We start from the raw sequence: 18541 nt of genomic DNA, 5'->3' as shown, positions 1-18541 counted from the left end.
AATAATAATACAGTTAATAAATTATTAATAAGCAGTAAAACTATCGAGATTAATAAGATACGATATCAAACACAGAAAACGCAATTAGCACATAAATTTTATTTAAAGTTATAAATGATAGAATAGCAAATAGGGCAATTTTTAATTTGTTTTACTTATTACGTCTATACAAAGTATACACGATAGGAAATTTAAATATTAAATTACAGCTTTCAGTTTGGAATGATCTTTGATTTATCAAGATTATTTCTAGTCGATTAGCGAATTCTGTATTAAATCAATTTATAGACTAAAACTGGTATGAAAATATGAATTAATTTTAAAAATTAATATTCTTTAAGAAACAAAAAATAAAAAGAAAAGGAGTTAATCTAAACAAGGAGATAAATCAACTATATTTATTCAGTAGATGTTTACATAATATCAATTTATCGCTTAAATATAATAAATAAGATTTAATATTGATAGGGCAATTATGACAGAGATCGAAGACATCACCGACCTCATCGGAAAATTTGGAAAATGGCAGAAAATGTTATTTGCTTTTCTTTCGTACGTAACGGCGCTATTGGCTTTCAACAATCTCAATTTGCCATTTATTATACCAAAAATAGACCATTGGTGTGCCAGTCCCTACGAATATAGTAATGTATCTACCGAAATGTGGAAGAATCAGTCGATACCATTCGAAATCGTAGAAGGAGAATTAATATTTAGAAAATGCGAAATGTATGAAAAACATTTGGGGAGAAATGCTACTTGGAACCAATCCATTATTCCCTGTTCTACTTGGGAATTCGATCATTCAAAATATGGAGATACCATTACTGAAAAGGTATGTAAACGTTTTAATCGTAAATTTTTTATCAATTAATTGGTTTATTTTATTGGAAAATAGTGGAATTTAGTTTGTAATTATTCCTGGTTGGAATCGTTTGTCGGATCCGTTCATTTTTTCGGTTATTTCATAACTGCATTTGTCATTGGCCACATATCAGACAGGTAAGTAATATTATCAAATTACTTCTATTGTAAATTATCAATTAACTATAAGAAAATATTACAGTTATATTAAGAATGGATATATAAATATCGAATATCGATACGCTTGTAGTTCCTACACTATAAAAAATCAATTTTGCTTATTTTAATTGATTTATTGACGTAGCTACTTACGTAGTCTGCAGTGTTAAAGACTAGTGTTCTGTATGGGATAGTAGGGTTACAACATATCCGTCTTATTTAAACAGCCACGCGCATATTGAGGCATATCAATTCGACCTGGCGCAGAATTAAGACGAAGAGTTACGTTTTTGTAATTAAAATTTTTAAAATTAGTATTGGTAGATTGATAGCTTTCGCTCCATCTAACCCGACCGCTGACACGTGTTTGAATGTATGAGAGTGAGAGCGAAAGAGTGTGATTAGAAGAAAACGGTTAATACTCACAGGAGAATGCAACCCATACACTTATCGAGAGACGATCCTTGCACCTGCTGGGCATGGAAGAGGCCATCTTTACATTTCTAATAGTTGTAATGACACAAATATACTCTTATAAATAAATATTTTATTGATTCTTTGTGAAATTTGTAAAAACTTGCAGATTTTTCTATACCAGGGATACGCAATTAGTTTGTTTACACTTATAAAAATTGCTTAAAATTAAATCTGTATGGGCCCGTTACTTGGTTATAAAACTAGAAACTATATTTAGGCTAAATATAAATGGTATGGTTAAAAATCCAGCACGATATCTCTAAACAGAATGTTTAAATGATCTAAATCTTGTATATTAATCAAATATAAATAATTATTAATGATTAATACTGTTAATCTAATCTAAATATATAACTGATTAATTAAGGAAAAAAATTATACATGAATAGATTCACGCCAAGTTTTCCTAATGTTACATAAACAAAGCCAAATTTCTAATTACGTAATTTCATTTCTGTATGAAAAGAATGTAAAAATTTACACAATGGCTTATTTAATGATATATGTAATAACTTTTTGTGGAAAAGTTAAATTTACTTATCTCTTGCTGGCAGGTAGGGAAAAATGCATCTATGAACTGACATGACCTACGAGTAAAAGCCATTACTACTCTATTCTACTCTATACTTAATACAATTTCATACTTAGAAATACAATATATAGCTGTCTTATATCTTAGGCATAAACCAAGATCTATACGAGGTCCAGTTTTCGATGCTAATATAATAATTACAGGCATATAAAGTTTCGTATACTTTTAGTAATTGATCCATAAATATTGTTGTTTTCACAAGCTAATTAAAAATATCTGGCCATTGAAAATTTGGCCAACACTTTCATATCTTGTGAAAATGACCAAACCAGCAGTTTTTGTTTATTTTTCCACAGCTGTCAGATCTTTCAACAAAGACAATATATTCATTACAATATCTACAAATTCTAAGAAAATTAATCTAAATAAGGATTGAAAATATGTAAAGATGTAATGAGTGATAGTAAAGTTAAGCGATTCATCCTTCGACTATTTAAAATATATGCTCTCCACCTCAAATTAGTAGTGGCTTGCCCCTGTACATCATACTTTTCCTTTAACAATAGAGTCGTGCCGATCATCTATTAACTGCTTTCAGGGGAAAAGTTTGAATTGCAATAACATATTTTCTGGTTTGTATCATAACATCATATATAATTATTCGGGGCCTCCTGCCCGTATGTTTTCCATATCTGGTTTCAGCTTCCATCTATCTAACTCTGTTCTTCAGATTAAGGAAAGACAGACGGATGAAAGTAGGAATTCATAGGTGTACAATTTTTTTAAATTGCAGTCCAATAATTTGTCTCACTAAATAAGCTGTTCGCTACATGTAAAATCCAACTTGTTTTGGCATTTTGGTAATTATAGCTACTTCGATGTGTGATAATTCTGTTTTTATTATTCAACTATTTTTATCTAATTGTTGTAACTCCTTCCTTGTTGCCTCTTGAAACAGGATTCATTCCTTTTTACAATTATTATATGTAGTTACATTAAAATAACTTTGTATTTGTTGAAATAAAGTTGCACTTCATCTATTGGAAGAGTAAATAGCTTGTCCACTTTTAAGTTATAAATGCGTTTTTTTTTCCATAAAAGTAAATTAATACAATGGCAGTAATTATTGAAAATATCGATGCGATTGAAATTATAAGAAAAGCTTTTGGTGATTTTTAAATTTAAATAAAAGAGATTCTTTAGTATTACTAATTTCTAATATTTATTAAGTCGATAATTTCTAATATTTATTAAGTCGATAAATAGACTTTTCTATGGGACTGTGTACGTATTGGTGAGAGGATTGGATTGGATTGATGACATAAGACAATGCAACACATGCCATGGATGGGATACTCCCATGAGGACTTCTATGATAAAGTGGTCCCTATTTAGGTGTTTGAGACGTGAAGAAAACGCGGAAAATCTTCGCTACCAGTCTTTTGGTCGGGCGTTAACCCACGGTGTGTTTAGTAATGTTATTTATTCACTCGGACATCGGTCGGCCATATTGGTAAAAAGTTTTAAAATATTCAGATACACAGACGTTTCCTTCAAATATAAAAGTAAACATTAAATCAATTTTTCATGTATGTTTGTAGTTTTTACTTAAATATAGAGGAAGAAATTGAAAAATATTATATTTCAGATGTATCAAAATATTTCAAGTACTGTACATTTTAATATAAACCAAAGATTAAAAAAAAACAATTCAAATGATATATATCCATTTAATATATGTAATATATTAATAGTTTAAAAAACTTACGAAAAATACTTCAATATTAAATACAATTTAATAGTTTCCTGTTAGAATTATTTTATTTCGAATATTTTTATATTATAACATAGGCCATTCGTTTAATATAATCAATACAAGGTATTGATTATATTAAACGAATATTTATTTCGATTTGAGAATAATTTGATAATATTGATTTCTGCAGATTTGGAAGACGACCGGCGATACTTTTATGTATTCTCATTCACTCAATATTTGGAATTGCTTCTATTATTTCTCCATATTATTGGGCATTTGCATTGTTTCGATTTCTTTTGTCCATAGGGAGTTCGGGATGCTCTATTACCAGTTTCGTAATTGGTAAGGTTTTAATAAATATCTAGCTTTTAAATTAGGAAAAATTATATAAAATTAAAAAAATATATATATCTGTATTAAAATTAATACAAGTAATATAATGAATGATGTTTTGAATGAAAAGATGTAAGTTCTAAAATAAAATAAATTAGAAAATAATTCTTAAATTATTTTAATTAATTTAAAAAAATAGTTAAAAATTTTTTTCAAACTTTGAAATTTTATTTTAATTATTGTTTTTTTTTAATTTTAATTTTTTTAGTTAATTTTTTATTTTATTTTACGCTTTGTTTTAGATAGACGTTGTCTTTTTTTGTACATGAAAGCATTTTAAATAAAAATCACGAATGTTGAGCTAAAATTTCATATTTTTAATTATTATTTTTTTTCTTAATTGTTTCGTTTTAGTATTTATTGGTTTGTTTACTCTGCCACAGCACACTTTAAGCCGTACTAACAAGTACTATTGGCTCTGTGGATGTTTTGAATCGTGCATTCTCATTGCTCAATTTTGTATAGTTGTGATTTCTATGATGAAGTGCAAAATACTCTTCCAGTAATAGCACAATTCTTTCAAAATTTTGAAAAGTGTGGACTATTTCTTGCAAAATTTGCAATATTTTCAACAATCCTCCTCTTAAAGGATTATAATGTCTTAGTTGTCACTAGTTTAGTATTAATGAGCCTGCTGTTTTGGGCTGAAATTTGAAAAAATTTGTAGACAAATTTCCACTGTCGTCTGTCTGTTTGTCCGTCTTTAATCTCGACAATGGTGTTAGATAGATGAAAGTTGAGACAAGACGCGGAAAGCTTAGGGTCAGGAGGCTCCGATGAACTCTATAAGAACTTTTGGTCTAAACACAAGTCACGTGCTTTAATTCAAAAATTTCTTCCAGAACGTACAGTAGTTACATAAATGACTGGCATGACTGTTGTTATCAGGAAAAGTATGATGTACAGGGGCAAGCGGAGATCATACCTTAAATAAATATGCTTAAAAATAGCAGCCCGGTATTGTGACTACGTCACAATAAATAGTTGCTCGTTGTTATTTTGCTTTTATCTAAGGCAGTGATGAACTTATCTAGTCTAGATTAGGGCCTCAAGGGAACTTCGCAGGCTTTCCGGCAGCCGCTTTATAAAGTATGTTCTAACGGATTGTAGGTTTTAAACCATACATTATTATCGCCTGTACATTAGATACTAAAATAAGAATATAAAATTACGTTGCCAAAGCCTTGGGGACGGCGAGTTGCTCATGGCTGAACTAAACCTATAGATCGATCAGTCGTGGTATTGAGGACCTCTTTCTTGTCGTTTAGGACATTACATATCTTAATTAACAAATAAATACGAGTAAATGATGTCGAAACGATAAATTTGTTGTTCATTTGCATTTGTCTACTCTATTTTCCCTGACTCTCCTCAATGTTGTTCCTCAATCTGTCCAGTCATCATTGATACGGGTACCAGTCGGACCTTACATGCCGTAAAATACTGAAGGTGTGACATTTTCACTTTAATATTAATGAATTGATCAAATTTCATTAAATAATAGCAACAGAAGCACTTGGACCTGAATATCGAGAACGTGCAGGGTTATTTCTTCAGTTAGGATGGAGTATCGGGCACGTCGTTATTCCTGGCATTGCGTGGTTACTTAGAGATTGGCATTATCTACAACTTGCGTGTACACTTCCTTACTTACCACTACTATTCTTTTGGAGGTAAACTTTACATACTAAATAAAATTCTATCGATATAATATTTAAATTCTAATATATCAAAATTGGTAAACTTTATTATTAAATAATGTATAAAAATAATATATAATATATATAATAAAATTATTTAACAGAATTTTTCCGGAATCTCCGAGATGGTTGTTGACCCGTGGTAAAATATCAGTTGTAGAAAGTTTAGTGAAAAAAATAACAGAGATCAATGGTATTGACATAGATTCTTTAGATGTTCATATTAATAGATTAGCAAATAAAAAACAGAAGGTAAGTCTATAATGTTTGATATATTAAATTGAAAATTATTTATATTATTTTGCAAATCGATAATTAAATATTATAGAAATGTAATGAAAACAATAGCGAGCTATAATTAAGCTGTATATTAATATCCATTTCGAACTGTGCCGCCCGAGTGGCTTTACGCCAGACTAACGAGATGACCAACGGAACTAAAAATACACCTGGATCCAACAATATGTAAAGGAATCTCCCCATTTACGCCAATTCACTTTAATGTGATTGAAAAGCTTTTACTTTCTCGGCTGTTATAACTTATATAACAGAAAGTAGGGCGATCGGTTAGAAAAGATCCCCCCGAATTTTGGCATTTTTGGACTCAGGGGGGACATTGAAACATTGACAAATGTAAAAAAAATTTAGTTAGTGTGTGTGGGAAGGGCACGACTTTGTTCACCCTCTTTGAAGCTTCGTAACGCCTATGTTTTTGTCGAAAATATCTGAAATTTTACCGAAAGGTTCGTTTATTAGGGAGATTGATGCTGTTAAATTTTGGTGATTAACGGTCGAGGGTTTGGGGAGATAAAGGGGGTCGCGTGTATCGCTAGTAGGGCCAGACTTACTGACGATTTTACTGGTTATTAGCATTTACAATCTTTTAATAAAACCATTCTTATCTTCAAAATTAAGCTTTTTGCCATTTTATAATAGTTAAAAATATAAAATTTTTAAAAATAAAATATGATAAAAGATGGCACCATCAAACTTGCCGGGAAAGTTAAGTAACTCGCCGCCGCATTTTATTAAATTTTAAATAATCAACTTTATGGAGAAATAAATATACTTACATCAAAAAGTGTTTGTGTGTATGTGTTTTTTTTTGTTATCAGTAACCTCTTATGTAGACGTATATTTCATAAAAACACTTTTAATGGGGCAGAAAAGTTTTAACTAGAGTAAAATACTGTATGCGAGAATATGAAATAGATCCCTATTTTAAATAGCTTTCATGACTCCATTTATTAAATTACTGGTCTAAATGGAGGGATTACTGTACATTTTATTTTAATTAGGTTATATATTTATTTTTAGGAGGAAGAGAAAGTGATGCGAAATTATACATTTTTTGATCTATTTCGAAAGACTGATTTAAGAAAATTAACTGTCATACAATATTTTATTTGGTAAGATATCTTAATTTTAAATATATTTATTTTTATACGCTTCGTCTTATTTCCCATTTATGGATAAATAAGAACGTTTCTCTTTTATGAAATAATATCTAATCAATTTAAATAACATATATTAGACAATGAATTTAGAAATAATAGTTTAAGGATAATGTATAAAAGTACTCAAAAAGTACGAAATAGAGTTTGGGCAATACTGTAGTCTTTTTATAATTAAATTTCTTTCGTGTATGTTACCGTCATGCTCCAAATACTTGACAAGTAATTTCTAACAAGTATGCTCTTTCTTTAGTTTTTTGCTAGTTATAGCAGATCCGGTGTGCACCACCTCTTATTCCATGCTAGTCTATCCTGCGCTTTTGTCTTTAGCTCCTTATAACTACTCTCTTTTAAATCATCCACCATTTTAATTCTTCTCCTTCGTTTCTTTTCACCTGCAACCATTCCTTCCATAACCACATTCCACAAGCCTTCCTCTCGAATCGTGTCTTATCCAATTAGCTTTTCGCCCTTTTATTGTCTCTAATATGCTCTTTTTTTCACCCACTTTTCTTAGGACTTCTCGACCTGATCAAGATTACTGTTCGTTAAATACCTTCGAATTAAGCATTTCCTTTAATTTCCAAACAAATCAAACTTAACACGCAAAGGGACGAAGAAACGTTTCACATACAACCTAAAACCGACCATCACTATACATTGTTTCTACACGTAGCATCACAAGACTCAATTTACTTGCATATTATGGTTCTCTCATTATTTACCTACCTTCCATGAGACTATATTTTCAATTACTGCGAAACATTCAAAACTTACCTATCAAAATCGCCCCGAATATCTCAGCGAAAATGGCATGAAAGACAATAATTTGGAGTACAGATGTCGAAATACACACGCTTGACACTGCGCTGTGCACCAATTGTAATGTATTATGAGTCTATATTCACGTAATTTTAGTTGAATTTTTTATTATCCGAGTAAAAATTTCAACATTTTAAAGATAAAACTTATCAATTTCAATTAGATTCCTAATTATAATAAGTAATTTCATCCTCTTGGATGTAGGCTATAAGTAGATATCTGTGTATTTTGACAAGTGCTACGTGTATAAAGTTCGTGTGTATATCCTACGTGTACATAATTTATCAACGAATAATATGTAATAAAACAGAATACTGGATTATTTTAATAACAGAAATGTGTAGAAAATAAATATAATTTACATTAACAGTTAAATGTATTGTAAGTAACTGTATGTTAATTGTCGGTAATGAATTTATTCACTACATGTGCTGATATAACACTGATTTATCCTAAAGGTGTATTACTTTTTTAATTTTATACGATTATCGGGTGAAACCGTACTACAAATAAAAATAATCTTTATTTATTCTAAGTTTAAATGATACGGTTATATATATATAGTCTATACTTAACAGCTTCGGGAATCGACCGTCTCGTCTCTCTCATTAGGCTGCAATTTGAAAAATTGTAGACCTATAAATTCATATTGTTGTACGTTTGCCTGTCTGTCTGTCTTTCTTTAATCTCGAGAATGATGTAATGTACATGGGCTTGTTACCAATATATTATTTGTATCTCACATTTTATAAAATACTAGCTACGTGTGCCCGACGTACGCTTTTGAAGGGGTAGGAATTGGTGAGGCTGGGTTGGGAAGGGGTAGTAAGAACTAAGACTAACAACAACAAGGATTACATAGGGTGATTTACTGGTGACATTTAGTAGTTTTTTCTCGGAAACCGTTAAAGATAGGAAAATGATCATCAAGTTTGTAGAGCAGGCGGGAACAATTTTGGTGACCTTGGACGACCTTCTTTGAAAATGGTGATTTTTGAGATACGGAACAAAATAAGTTTCTTTTTTTATAAGGGGCGCTTCCGAGCCATTATATGAATAGTAAGCGGCAAAATAGACACCTTTTATAATAGATCATATTTTCTTAAACTTAACTGTTTTCAAGATATAGGCCAGTTTCTTCTTGGTTATTAGTTTCATCTTCCTACCACTAATTGTTTCCGAGTAAAACACTACCGAATGCCACAAGTGAATCACCCCGTATATACCCTAGGCCTATATTTTTAAATATTGTGATATTAATTTTTTTATTTTTGCATATTTAATTTCTTTCTTTTTAGGATCGTCTCACTATTTACATTTTATGGATTTATATTGAATACTGGCAATTTGGGAACAAATGTCTATCTGTTACAATTCCTGTTCGGATTAATGGAGTTTGTCGCATTATTTTTACTACAAATTTTTTCGACTCGTGCCGGAAGAAAGACATTTTTGATAGTTATTTTCTCACTTACTGGAGTTCTATCGCTGCTAACCACGGCCGTTCCAAATGGCAAGTACATACATTCTTTAAATTAAACGGAAAAAAAAACAATTATACTAAAATATTTGAAATATTTATACAGATTTGAGTTGGCTAAAAGCAGCTTTGATAGTTACAGCTAAATTATTTAATACGACAATTATCGTAGTAATGTATATATTTACTTCTGAGTTATATCCGACTGTCGTTCGAAACGTCGGAATTGGTTCTTGCAGTATGGTAGGAGGAATCGGAGCCATTTTAGCACCTTTCTTGAACCAGGCTGTAAGTGACATTTCGTTTATTCTTTGAATATTGTACAGAAGTACAGAAAAATAAATCTGTAATAAATACATGCGAATATGTTTAAAATGATAATTAATTCTTAATTTATAGTATATTATTTATTACAAGAAGATAATAAGGAATTTTAATTTTAAAAATTCGTTTAATGGAGGAAAATTTAAATTTCTATTTATTGCACGGGTCCACATACATTTTGAATGAATGAATACTAAAACTTACAATAGAATATCCTTCAGCATTGGAGCATTGAAGAAACATAAATAAAGAGATGACTATATATATATATATATATATCAGCTATATATTTTTATATATACATAGGATATAATTATATTATATGCATTATGTTCTAATTATTGATTATAATTTTATTAGAATTCAAAAGGCCAATGGATAATACCTTTTGTGATATTGGGTATACTGAACATTGTTTGTGTTCCAATAATTTTATGCTTACCCGAAACAAAAAATAAAGTTTTGAAAGATTTTCCAACGAGTTATAAATCCAAGAAAAATATTGAAATGAAAAATGAAACCTTGAATGTTATTTTGTCTAAAAACGATGTCCTGAAAGCAATTCCATCGAATGATGAACGTCTAGAAGACATTTTAACGAAAGTGGAATGAAGAGAATTACTTTAGAAAATGTTCTTTAATAAGTTTATTGTATAAAAATCGAAATTAAAATTACATAAAATATTTTATTTTTAATATAAAAATTATTATATAGTTAATATACGTATACTGTATATATATGTGCGTGTGTTATGTGTATATGTGTATAAGTACTATTTATCTTTATGTTAACAAATTTCTATAAGATAGGATTTTTTTAATGAAAAAGTTAAATATTTAAGTTATATTTTACTATAACTTAATTTTAAGACTTATTTTTTAAAATAAACATTTGTTTTAGGAGTTTAAAATTCGATTACTGTTTCTAACTTGTAAAGTTTTCTGTTAATTAACGGAACTTAAAATATATGCTATTAATGAAAAAATATATGATTTAGAGTGTATCCTCTTTTATACAATATGCGTTGATGATTGTTTTCTTTTATATGACAATAATAAAATATCTATACAAAATATTGTGAGTTATGTAAATCATATCGACGAACAATTAAAATTTGATGTAGAGAAGGAGAAAGACAAAATTAAATGTATATATTCGTATAATCTAAAGAGAATTATTGGCTTTAGATTGTACCAGTATATACGTTAAACAAAATGAATTCCTGGCCCAGTAGATATAGGAATAAATAACTTCTGTATGTGCATTAAATCAAGTTTTCTTTTAGTTTTAGTATAAACGACATTTCGGACATTGTGGAGAACGATTGAAGAGAGAAAAAGTAATGTTTCGAAATGAATATTTTTACCAAAATTGTTAAATAACTGAATAAACTTATGAAAATATACAGAAGAAATCGTTATTTTTAGATAATATCCGAATTTCTAATCATTACAAAAACAATGCCCTAACAACAAAAAATAAAAATGTATTATTAAAACATTTCTAGTCAATTATTACAGGAGCTAAATTTGTTCACTAAGATTAATCTAATATGGGATTGAAATCGTGGTGGAATAGATTTAGCTCTAAATTTCATAAAAGGTTAGTACATTTATTATTTAGTTTTAGTTTCTCGGTTGTTATAGGCCTATATAACAGAGGAAACGTATGGCATCGATCAAAAATTGACCTCTTCCCAAGATTTTTATATCTTTGCACTCACGTGTCAGGGAACCTCGAAACGTCGTAAAATGCAAAAAAAAAAAAAAAAAATTAAGGGTTTTTGTTTTCTGTATGTATGGATGTTAGTGTGTACAGGCACGATTTTGCTCACCTAATTTAAAGATTAATGACTTCTGTGCTTTTTGCCGAAAATTTCTGAAATTTTGCAGCGAGGTTTGCGTATTATGTGGATTATATTTTGGTGGTTAAAAATAGAGGGGGTCACATGCTATATTTAAAGTGGGGTCGGACTTAATAAAAATTTTATTAGTTATTAGAATTTACATTAAAAAATAAAAAGTAAACTCGTCTCTACCTTCACAATTAAGCATTTTTCCATTAATTATATATAAAGTTCTTAAAATAAAATATTCTAACACATGGTTCCACACGCAATTTTGAAAATTGTAATCGGAAAAATTACTCTATTCGTTGTTGGATTTTACATCGTTTTTCTTGCAATAGTATTAAAAATCACACAAAGCTTTTAATACATTTTTAAAAAATTAGAAAAAAAATATATCCCTAATACGAATGAAAATCGATAATTTGGTTACAATCAGACATTTGCTGAAAAATGAAAAAAAAAAAAAAATTGTCATACAATGATTCTTTGAATATTATACAGAAGTACAGAAAAATAAATCTGTAATAAATACATGCAAATATGTTTAAAATGATAATTAATTCTTAATTTATAGTATATTATTTATTACAAGAAGATAATAAGGAATTTTAATTTTAAAAATTCGTTTAATGGAGGAACATTTAAATTTCTATTTATTGCACGGGTCCATATATAGTTTGAATGAATGAATCCTAAAACTTAAGTATATCTCACAATAGAATATCATTGAGCACTGGAGCATTGAAGAAACATAAATAAAGAGATGACTATATATAGGCTATATAATCAGCTATATATTTTTATAGGATATGATTATATTATATGCTTTATGTTCTAATTATTGATTATAATTTTATTAGAATTCAAAAGGCCAATGGATAATACCTTTTGTGATATTGGGTATACTGAACATTGTTTGTGTTCCAATAATTTTATGCTTACCCGAAACAAAAAATAAAGTTTTGAAAGATTTTCCAACGAGTTATAAATCCAAGAAAAATATTGAAATGAAAAATGAAACCTTGAATGTTATTTTGTCTAAAAACGATGTCCTGAAAGCAATTCCATCGAATGATGAACGTCTAGAAGACATTTTAACGAAAGTGGAATGAAGAGAATTACTTTAGAAAATGTTCTTTAATAAGTTTATTGTATAAAAATCGAAATTAAAATTACATAAAATATTTTATTTTTAATATAAAAATTATTATATAGTTAATATACGTATACTGTATATATATGTGCGTGTGTTATGTGTATATGTGTATAAGTACTATTTATCTTTATGTTAACAAATTTCTATAAGATAGGATTTTTTTAATGAAAAAGTTAAATATTTAAGTTATATTTTACTATAACTTAATTTTAAGACTTATTTTTTAAAATAAACATTTGTTTTAGGAGTTTAAAATTCGATTACTGTTTCTAACTTGTAAAGTTTTCTGTTAATTAACGGAACTTAAAATATATGCTATTAATGAAAAAATATATGATTTAGAGTGTATCCTCTTTTATACAATATGCGTTGATGATTGTTTTCTTTTATATGACAATAATAAAATATCTATACAAAATATTGTGAGTTATGTAAATCATATCGACGAACAATTAAAATTTGATGTAGAGAAGGAGAAAGACAAAATTAAATGTATATATTCGTATAATCTAAAGAGAATTATTGGCTTTAGATTGTACCAGTATATACGTTAAACAAAATGAATTCCTGGCCCAGTAGATATAGGAATAAATAACTTCTGTATGTGCATTAAATCAAGTTTTCTTTTAGTTTTAGTATAAACGACATTTCGGACATTGTGGAGAACGATTGAAGAGAGAAAAAGTAATGTTTCGAAATGAATATTTTTACCAAAATTGTTAAATAACTGAATAAACTTATGAAAATATACAGAAGAAATCGTTATTTTTAGATAATATCCGAATTTCTAATCATTACAAAAACAATGCCCTAACAACAAAAAATAAAAATGTATTATTAAAACATTTCTAGTCAATTATTACAGGAGCTAAATTTGTTCACTAAGATTAATCTAATATGGGATTGAAATCGTGGTGGAATAGATTTAGCTCTAAATTTCATAAAAGGTTAGTACATTTATTATTTAGTTTTAGTTTCTCGGTTGTTATAGGCCTATATAACAGAGGAAACGTATGGCATCGATCAAAAATTGACCTCTTCCCAAGATTTTTATATCTTTGCACTCACGTGTCAGGGAACCTCGAAACGTCGTAAAACGAAAAAAAAAAAAAAAAAAAAAAAAAAAAAATTAAGGGTTTTTGTTTTCTGTATGTATGGATGTTAGTGTGTACAGGCACGATTTTGCTCACCTAATTTAAAGATTAATGACTTCTGTGCTTTTTGCCGAAAATTTCTGAAATTTTGCAGCGAGGTTTGCGTATTATGTGGATTATATTTTGGTGGTTAAAAATAGAGGGGGTCACATGCTATATTTAAAGTGGGGTCGGACTTAATAAAAATTTTATTAGTTATTAGAATTTACATTAAAAAATAAAAAGTAAACTCGTCTCTACCTTCACAATTAAGCATTTTTCCATTAATTATATATAAAGTTCTTAAAATAAAATATTCTAACACATGGTTCCACACGCAATTTTGAAAATTGTAATCGGAAAAATTACTCTATTCGTTGTTGGATTTTACATCGTTTTTCTTGCAATAGTATTAAAAATCACACAAAGCTTTTAATACATTTTTAAAAAATTAGAAAAAAAATATATCCCTAATACGAATGAAAATCGATAATTTGGTTACAATCAGACATTTGCTGAAAAATGAAAAAAAAAAAAAAAATTGTAACATACAATGCTTATTTTTCACCAAAATCCCTATAAATATTTAGACAGTTGTCTGAAAGTTTATAGGGATTTTGACTTGCTAATTTCTAATTAACAGTCAAAATCCTAATTCACTTCACTTGCTAGTTTCTGAAAAATTGCTACATAAAAATCTTTTGATGCTATCAGAGTCACTGAAATAAATGTTTTTGAATGTCTTCATTAATTGAAATACGCTCTTTACGCAAGTTTTCTTTTAAACGTCCGTAAACGTGATCATTTAGCACATATTTGACATCCAGCGCAACCCAACAAAATAATTTAAACAATTCTAAATCAATACAATGATTCTGAATTATTTAATATATATAATTTTCATCAGCCATAAAATTCGAATATTTCTAAATATATATTACCGTAATTTAATTATTACAGTTCACAGTATGAAAGTTACAATATAAACAATGCGAATTCACAGTGTGAAAGTTACAATAAAAGCAATGAGGATTCACAGTGTGAAAGCTACAATAGAAACAATGCGGATGGTTCATCTTCAATAGATGGATTAAATTTCAGCAGTCTTTTAGAATCCATCAATGTAATATATAGTTCAAGTTGTTTGTATGATAAAGAATTTGAAAGTCATCTCCAACAAGGATCAGGTATTGAAGAAAACTATGCTAAAAACCACGGAGAATCAAGCAATGAACTCGTGACTCCTACAAGAGAGTTGGAAAATATAGATAAACAAACAAATGAAACTTATCCTATATTAAATAAAAACAAAATACGAACAGAAGTTATGAATATATGCGAGGAGGGAACAAAAACTCAAGAGTCTGTAGTAGGTAAAAGAATTTCAAGTGGAGATTTAGATTTAAATCTTTCAAAATATGCAAACAATGAAAAACCTGTTTGATAAATAATATTATTCTCTCAACAAACAAAAGAAAACACGTTAATCCCGGATGAAGAATTTGAATTGAAACTAAAGGAAAAAGTAATTAATTTAACGTATTTTAGTTATTTATAAATACAGCAGAATCTTATTTTATGCGAGGTTGATATACGAAAATTTTTGTTTTCGTGGATAACGAACGTTTAGAATAACATTTTGATGCATGAGAGTAATTCTGACTATTAATGCACAAGCTTACTATTTTTATTATGAAATTCATTGTATAGAAAAATTAATAGTTATATAAGTCAAAAGCATAGAAAATGTCTTGTGTTTACAGTATGCGAGTTGTATAAAAACAGAAACTCTTGACATTACCTAATGAAACCGAAACCACAACGTGAGAATGGCTTCTGATGGTCCCTCGCGTAAAACAGGATATAATGTAAATAATTATTATTTTTATAATTTCATAAAATAATATAAATAAATCAATAATAAATTAAAACATGTTTTTTAGTTCCATCTACAGCAGCAACAATGAACCATCATAATTATTCAAAGATGTACTTTATGAAGAATCGTCTAACTTTCAAAGGAATCTTTAAACACTAGCAATAAAAAATTTACATAAAATTAATATTTAGTTATGTTACGAAGTAACTTTCTTCATTACTTACACGAAATTTTAACTAGAAATTAAACAATTATAAACAGAATACGATTTTGATCTGATATTTTAATATATAATATTTAATTACACCACTTATTAATACTGAATACTGTCGTATAAAATAACATTTGAATTTAATTTTAATGTAACATTATCTGTGTTACGTTAACTGTAGAAACGAAATAATGAAAATATTAAATAATTTTTTTATTAAAGTTTAAAGTGTAACGGTGTAATTGGAATTGTACTTTTGTTATTTTAATCATTCTATGTTGTCTTATTGGGCTGCAATTTGAAAAACTTGTAGTTCTATAAATTTTTAAGACTTTTTTTGTATTTTAAATTCTTCCCGCTCTCTGAGGCCCATCCAGACTGACCAAGAGGGGCCCACCAGTGTTCACTGAACAACTGATTTTAAAACATTTTTGTAAATAACCCATAGAATGAACGTCAAAATTCTGTAATGATAAATGTTTAAATTGAATTATTTCCTGCTGTACTAATTTAAAAAAACAATACGTATTTTCCTTTAAATAAATGAGCATCATTGCCAAATTAAAAAATTAATAAGAAAAAAGAGGCAATATTTTGAATTGAATTTAAAGCAATTTTTACTTTTCCAACTGCTATATAGGCCTAACAGAGGAAAAATATGCAGACAAGTCAAAAAATGACGTCTGCAAAAGGGACCTCGAAACGTTAAGAAATGAAAAAAAAAAAAAAGGGTTTTCCTGTATGAATAGATGCTAGTATGTGGGGGGCACATTTTGTTCGCCCACTTTCAAGCTTAATAACTGCTGTGACTTTGCTGGGAAGTTTGTCTATTAGAGACACATATGTCGTATCTCGAAGTGGGGACAAACTTAATGAAGATTTTAAAGTCTTTCCCAATTATTAGCATTTAAATTTTTTTTTCTTTTTATAAACCTCATCTTTATCCTCAAAATTAAGATTTTTGCCATTTTATGTACAAATAATGTTATTTATGGTTAGAAATNTATAAAAATATTAGTGGAATCAGGTTAAAAAGAAAAATTCAGCGAAAACATTAAATAAAGGAATCTTTCAAAAGTAGTGGCATAAGAATACTGAAAGTAGATTCGACAGTAGGATTCAATATGTGAATACGGTTCACATTAGACACACTACAACTATAGAAAGTTTTGGTTGTAACCGTAATAATAAATCAAGAAAATAAGCATCGTCACAGAAAAATTCAGCAACGAGTTGCTTAACTTTTCCGGTCACATTTAGTGGCGACATCTGTTGTTATAAAATTATGTATAAAATGTAAAATATTTTATAATTTAATTAAAATATGATTTAAAAAGTAAAACAGAAAATCGAAAGATCAGAAATTTCTGTTGTACAGTAAAGGTGAAAAATAGATGAAAGATAAAGAAAGAAGCTCGGACAGTTTGACTATTAATACTACAAAATAAATTTCTTTACTTAAGATAAGTAAGCAAAATTTACTTAAGAGAGTAAAAAAGCAGAAAACAACGAGCAATTATTTATTGTGACATCTAATGTACTAGATGTCACATTATTTATTATGATTAGTATACTTGGACTAGAGGCTATCTGCGAACTTCTAGTTTCTTCGTGACTTTTCTGAATACAAATATTATCATTTTCAATATTTTGTACTTTAATGTGTGATTATAAACTTTGTTCCCCAGTCTTTTGTCCTCCTTGGCAAAATGGATCCCAATCGGACCCTGTATAGTCGCGTAGTCTAGATCTATGGTAGATACTGGAACGAAGACACGAGTTATGAGCTGTCTAATCGGAGCACTTGGAAATTTTAGTCTCGTTGCTCTCTTTATTACAACAATGTTTTGTAAAAGTCGGCAGGCGATCGTTACATCCAATATTTAGACTTGTAAATACGGGAAAAGAAAAAATGAAGAGGATCGTTGGATAGAATTCTCTTAGATCGGTCTGTCGCCTCTCTGTCGACATCGGCTTTTCGGGTGTCGTTTCGACCTCCACCAAAGCTTATCTGTGCTTGTCGACATACACCGGCGATTGTTCGAATGTATAATAATATAACCAAATATTCGGTCTTTCACCGACGTATTTTGTGTGTCGACATTCACCGGAGAATATCGACATTCTCTAATTTCGGTCTTTCACAGTAACACATACATTAAGAAATCAAATGTATTGATAGTTTGATAAATGTATACTGTATATGTAAATGGAGTTCTATTCCCTGAGAACTAATTATATCAGTTAAATTCACGTTTTAAACATATACAGTGAATGAATTTTCCGATCTAAGAGAATTCTGACTACCCACAAATCCTTTGTGGGTAGTCAGAGGTAAGACAGGATCA

General features: G+C 28.8%; 2 protein-coding genes across 4 annotated transcripts; both read left to right on the top strand.

Moving 5' to 3' along the window:
* The first annotated feature begins 473 nt into the window (after positions 1 to 473).
* Positions 474 to 11023, top strand: LOC111641942 (organic cation transporter protein-like). The gene is made up of 9 exons (XM_023388196.1): positions 474 to 835; positions 899 to 1002; positions 3979 to 4133; positions 5689 to 5857; positions 5989 to 6136; positions 7202 to 7293; positions 9459 to 9673; positions 9747 to 9928; positions 10325 to 11023. The coding sequence occupies exons 1-9, from the start codon at positions 476 to 478 to the stop codon at positions 10574 to 10576; spliced, it is 1677 nt and encodes a 558-aa protein (XP_023243964.1). The 5' UTR covers positions 474 to 475; the 3' UTR covers positions 10577 to 11023.
* Positions 11024 to 13807: 2784 nt separating this feature from the next.
* On the top strand, positions 13808 to 16300 carry LOC111641944. Of its 3 annotated transcripts, XR_002759496.1 has the most exons (5): positions 13808 to 13917; positions 15064 to 15476; positions 15579 to 15628; positions 15867 to 15971; positions 16047 to 16300. XR_002759496.1 is itself a non-coding variant. In XM_023388200.1 (4 exons), exons 1-4 carry the CDS (start codon positions 13868 to 13870, stop codon positions 16068 to 16070), a joined length of 537 nt encoding a protein of 178 aa, XP_023243968.1. In that variant the 5' UTR covers positions 13808 to 13867; the 3' UTR covers positions 16071 to 16300. The 3 variants fall into 3 exon arrangements, 1 of the variants encoding a protein (XP_023243968.1); XM_023388200.1 differs by lacking the exon at positions 15867 to 15971; XR_002759497.1 differs by lacking the exons at positions 15064 to 15476; positions 15579 to 15628 and having other exon boundaries at positions 13810 to 13917.
* Positions 16301 to 18541: the final 2241 nt, after the last annotated feature.

The sequence above is a fragment of the Centruroides sculpturatus genome, unplaced genomic scaffold (assembly GCF_000671375.1).
Source record: "Centruroides sculpturatus isolate CEXI.00-Female unplaced genomic scaffold, Cexi_2.0 scaffold1126, whole genome shotgun sequence".
NCBI lineage: Eukaryota > Metazoa > Arthropoda > Arachnida > Scorpiones > Buthidae > Centruroides > Centruroides sculpturatus.
This window is presented reverse-complemented; position numbering and strand designations above follow the sequence as displayed.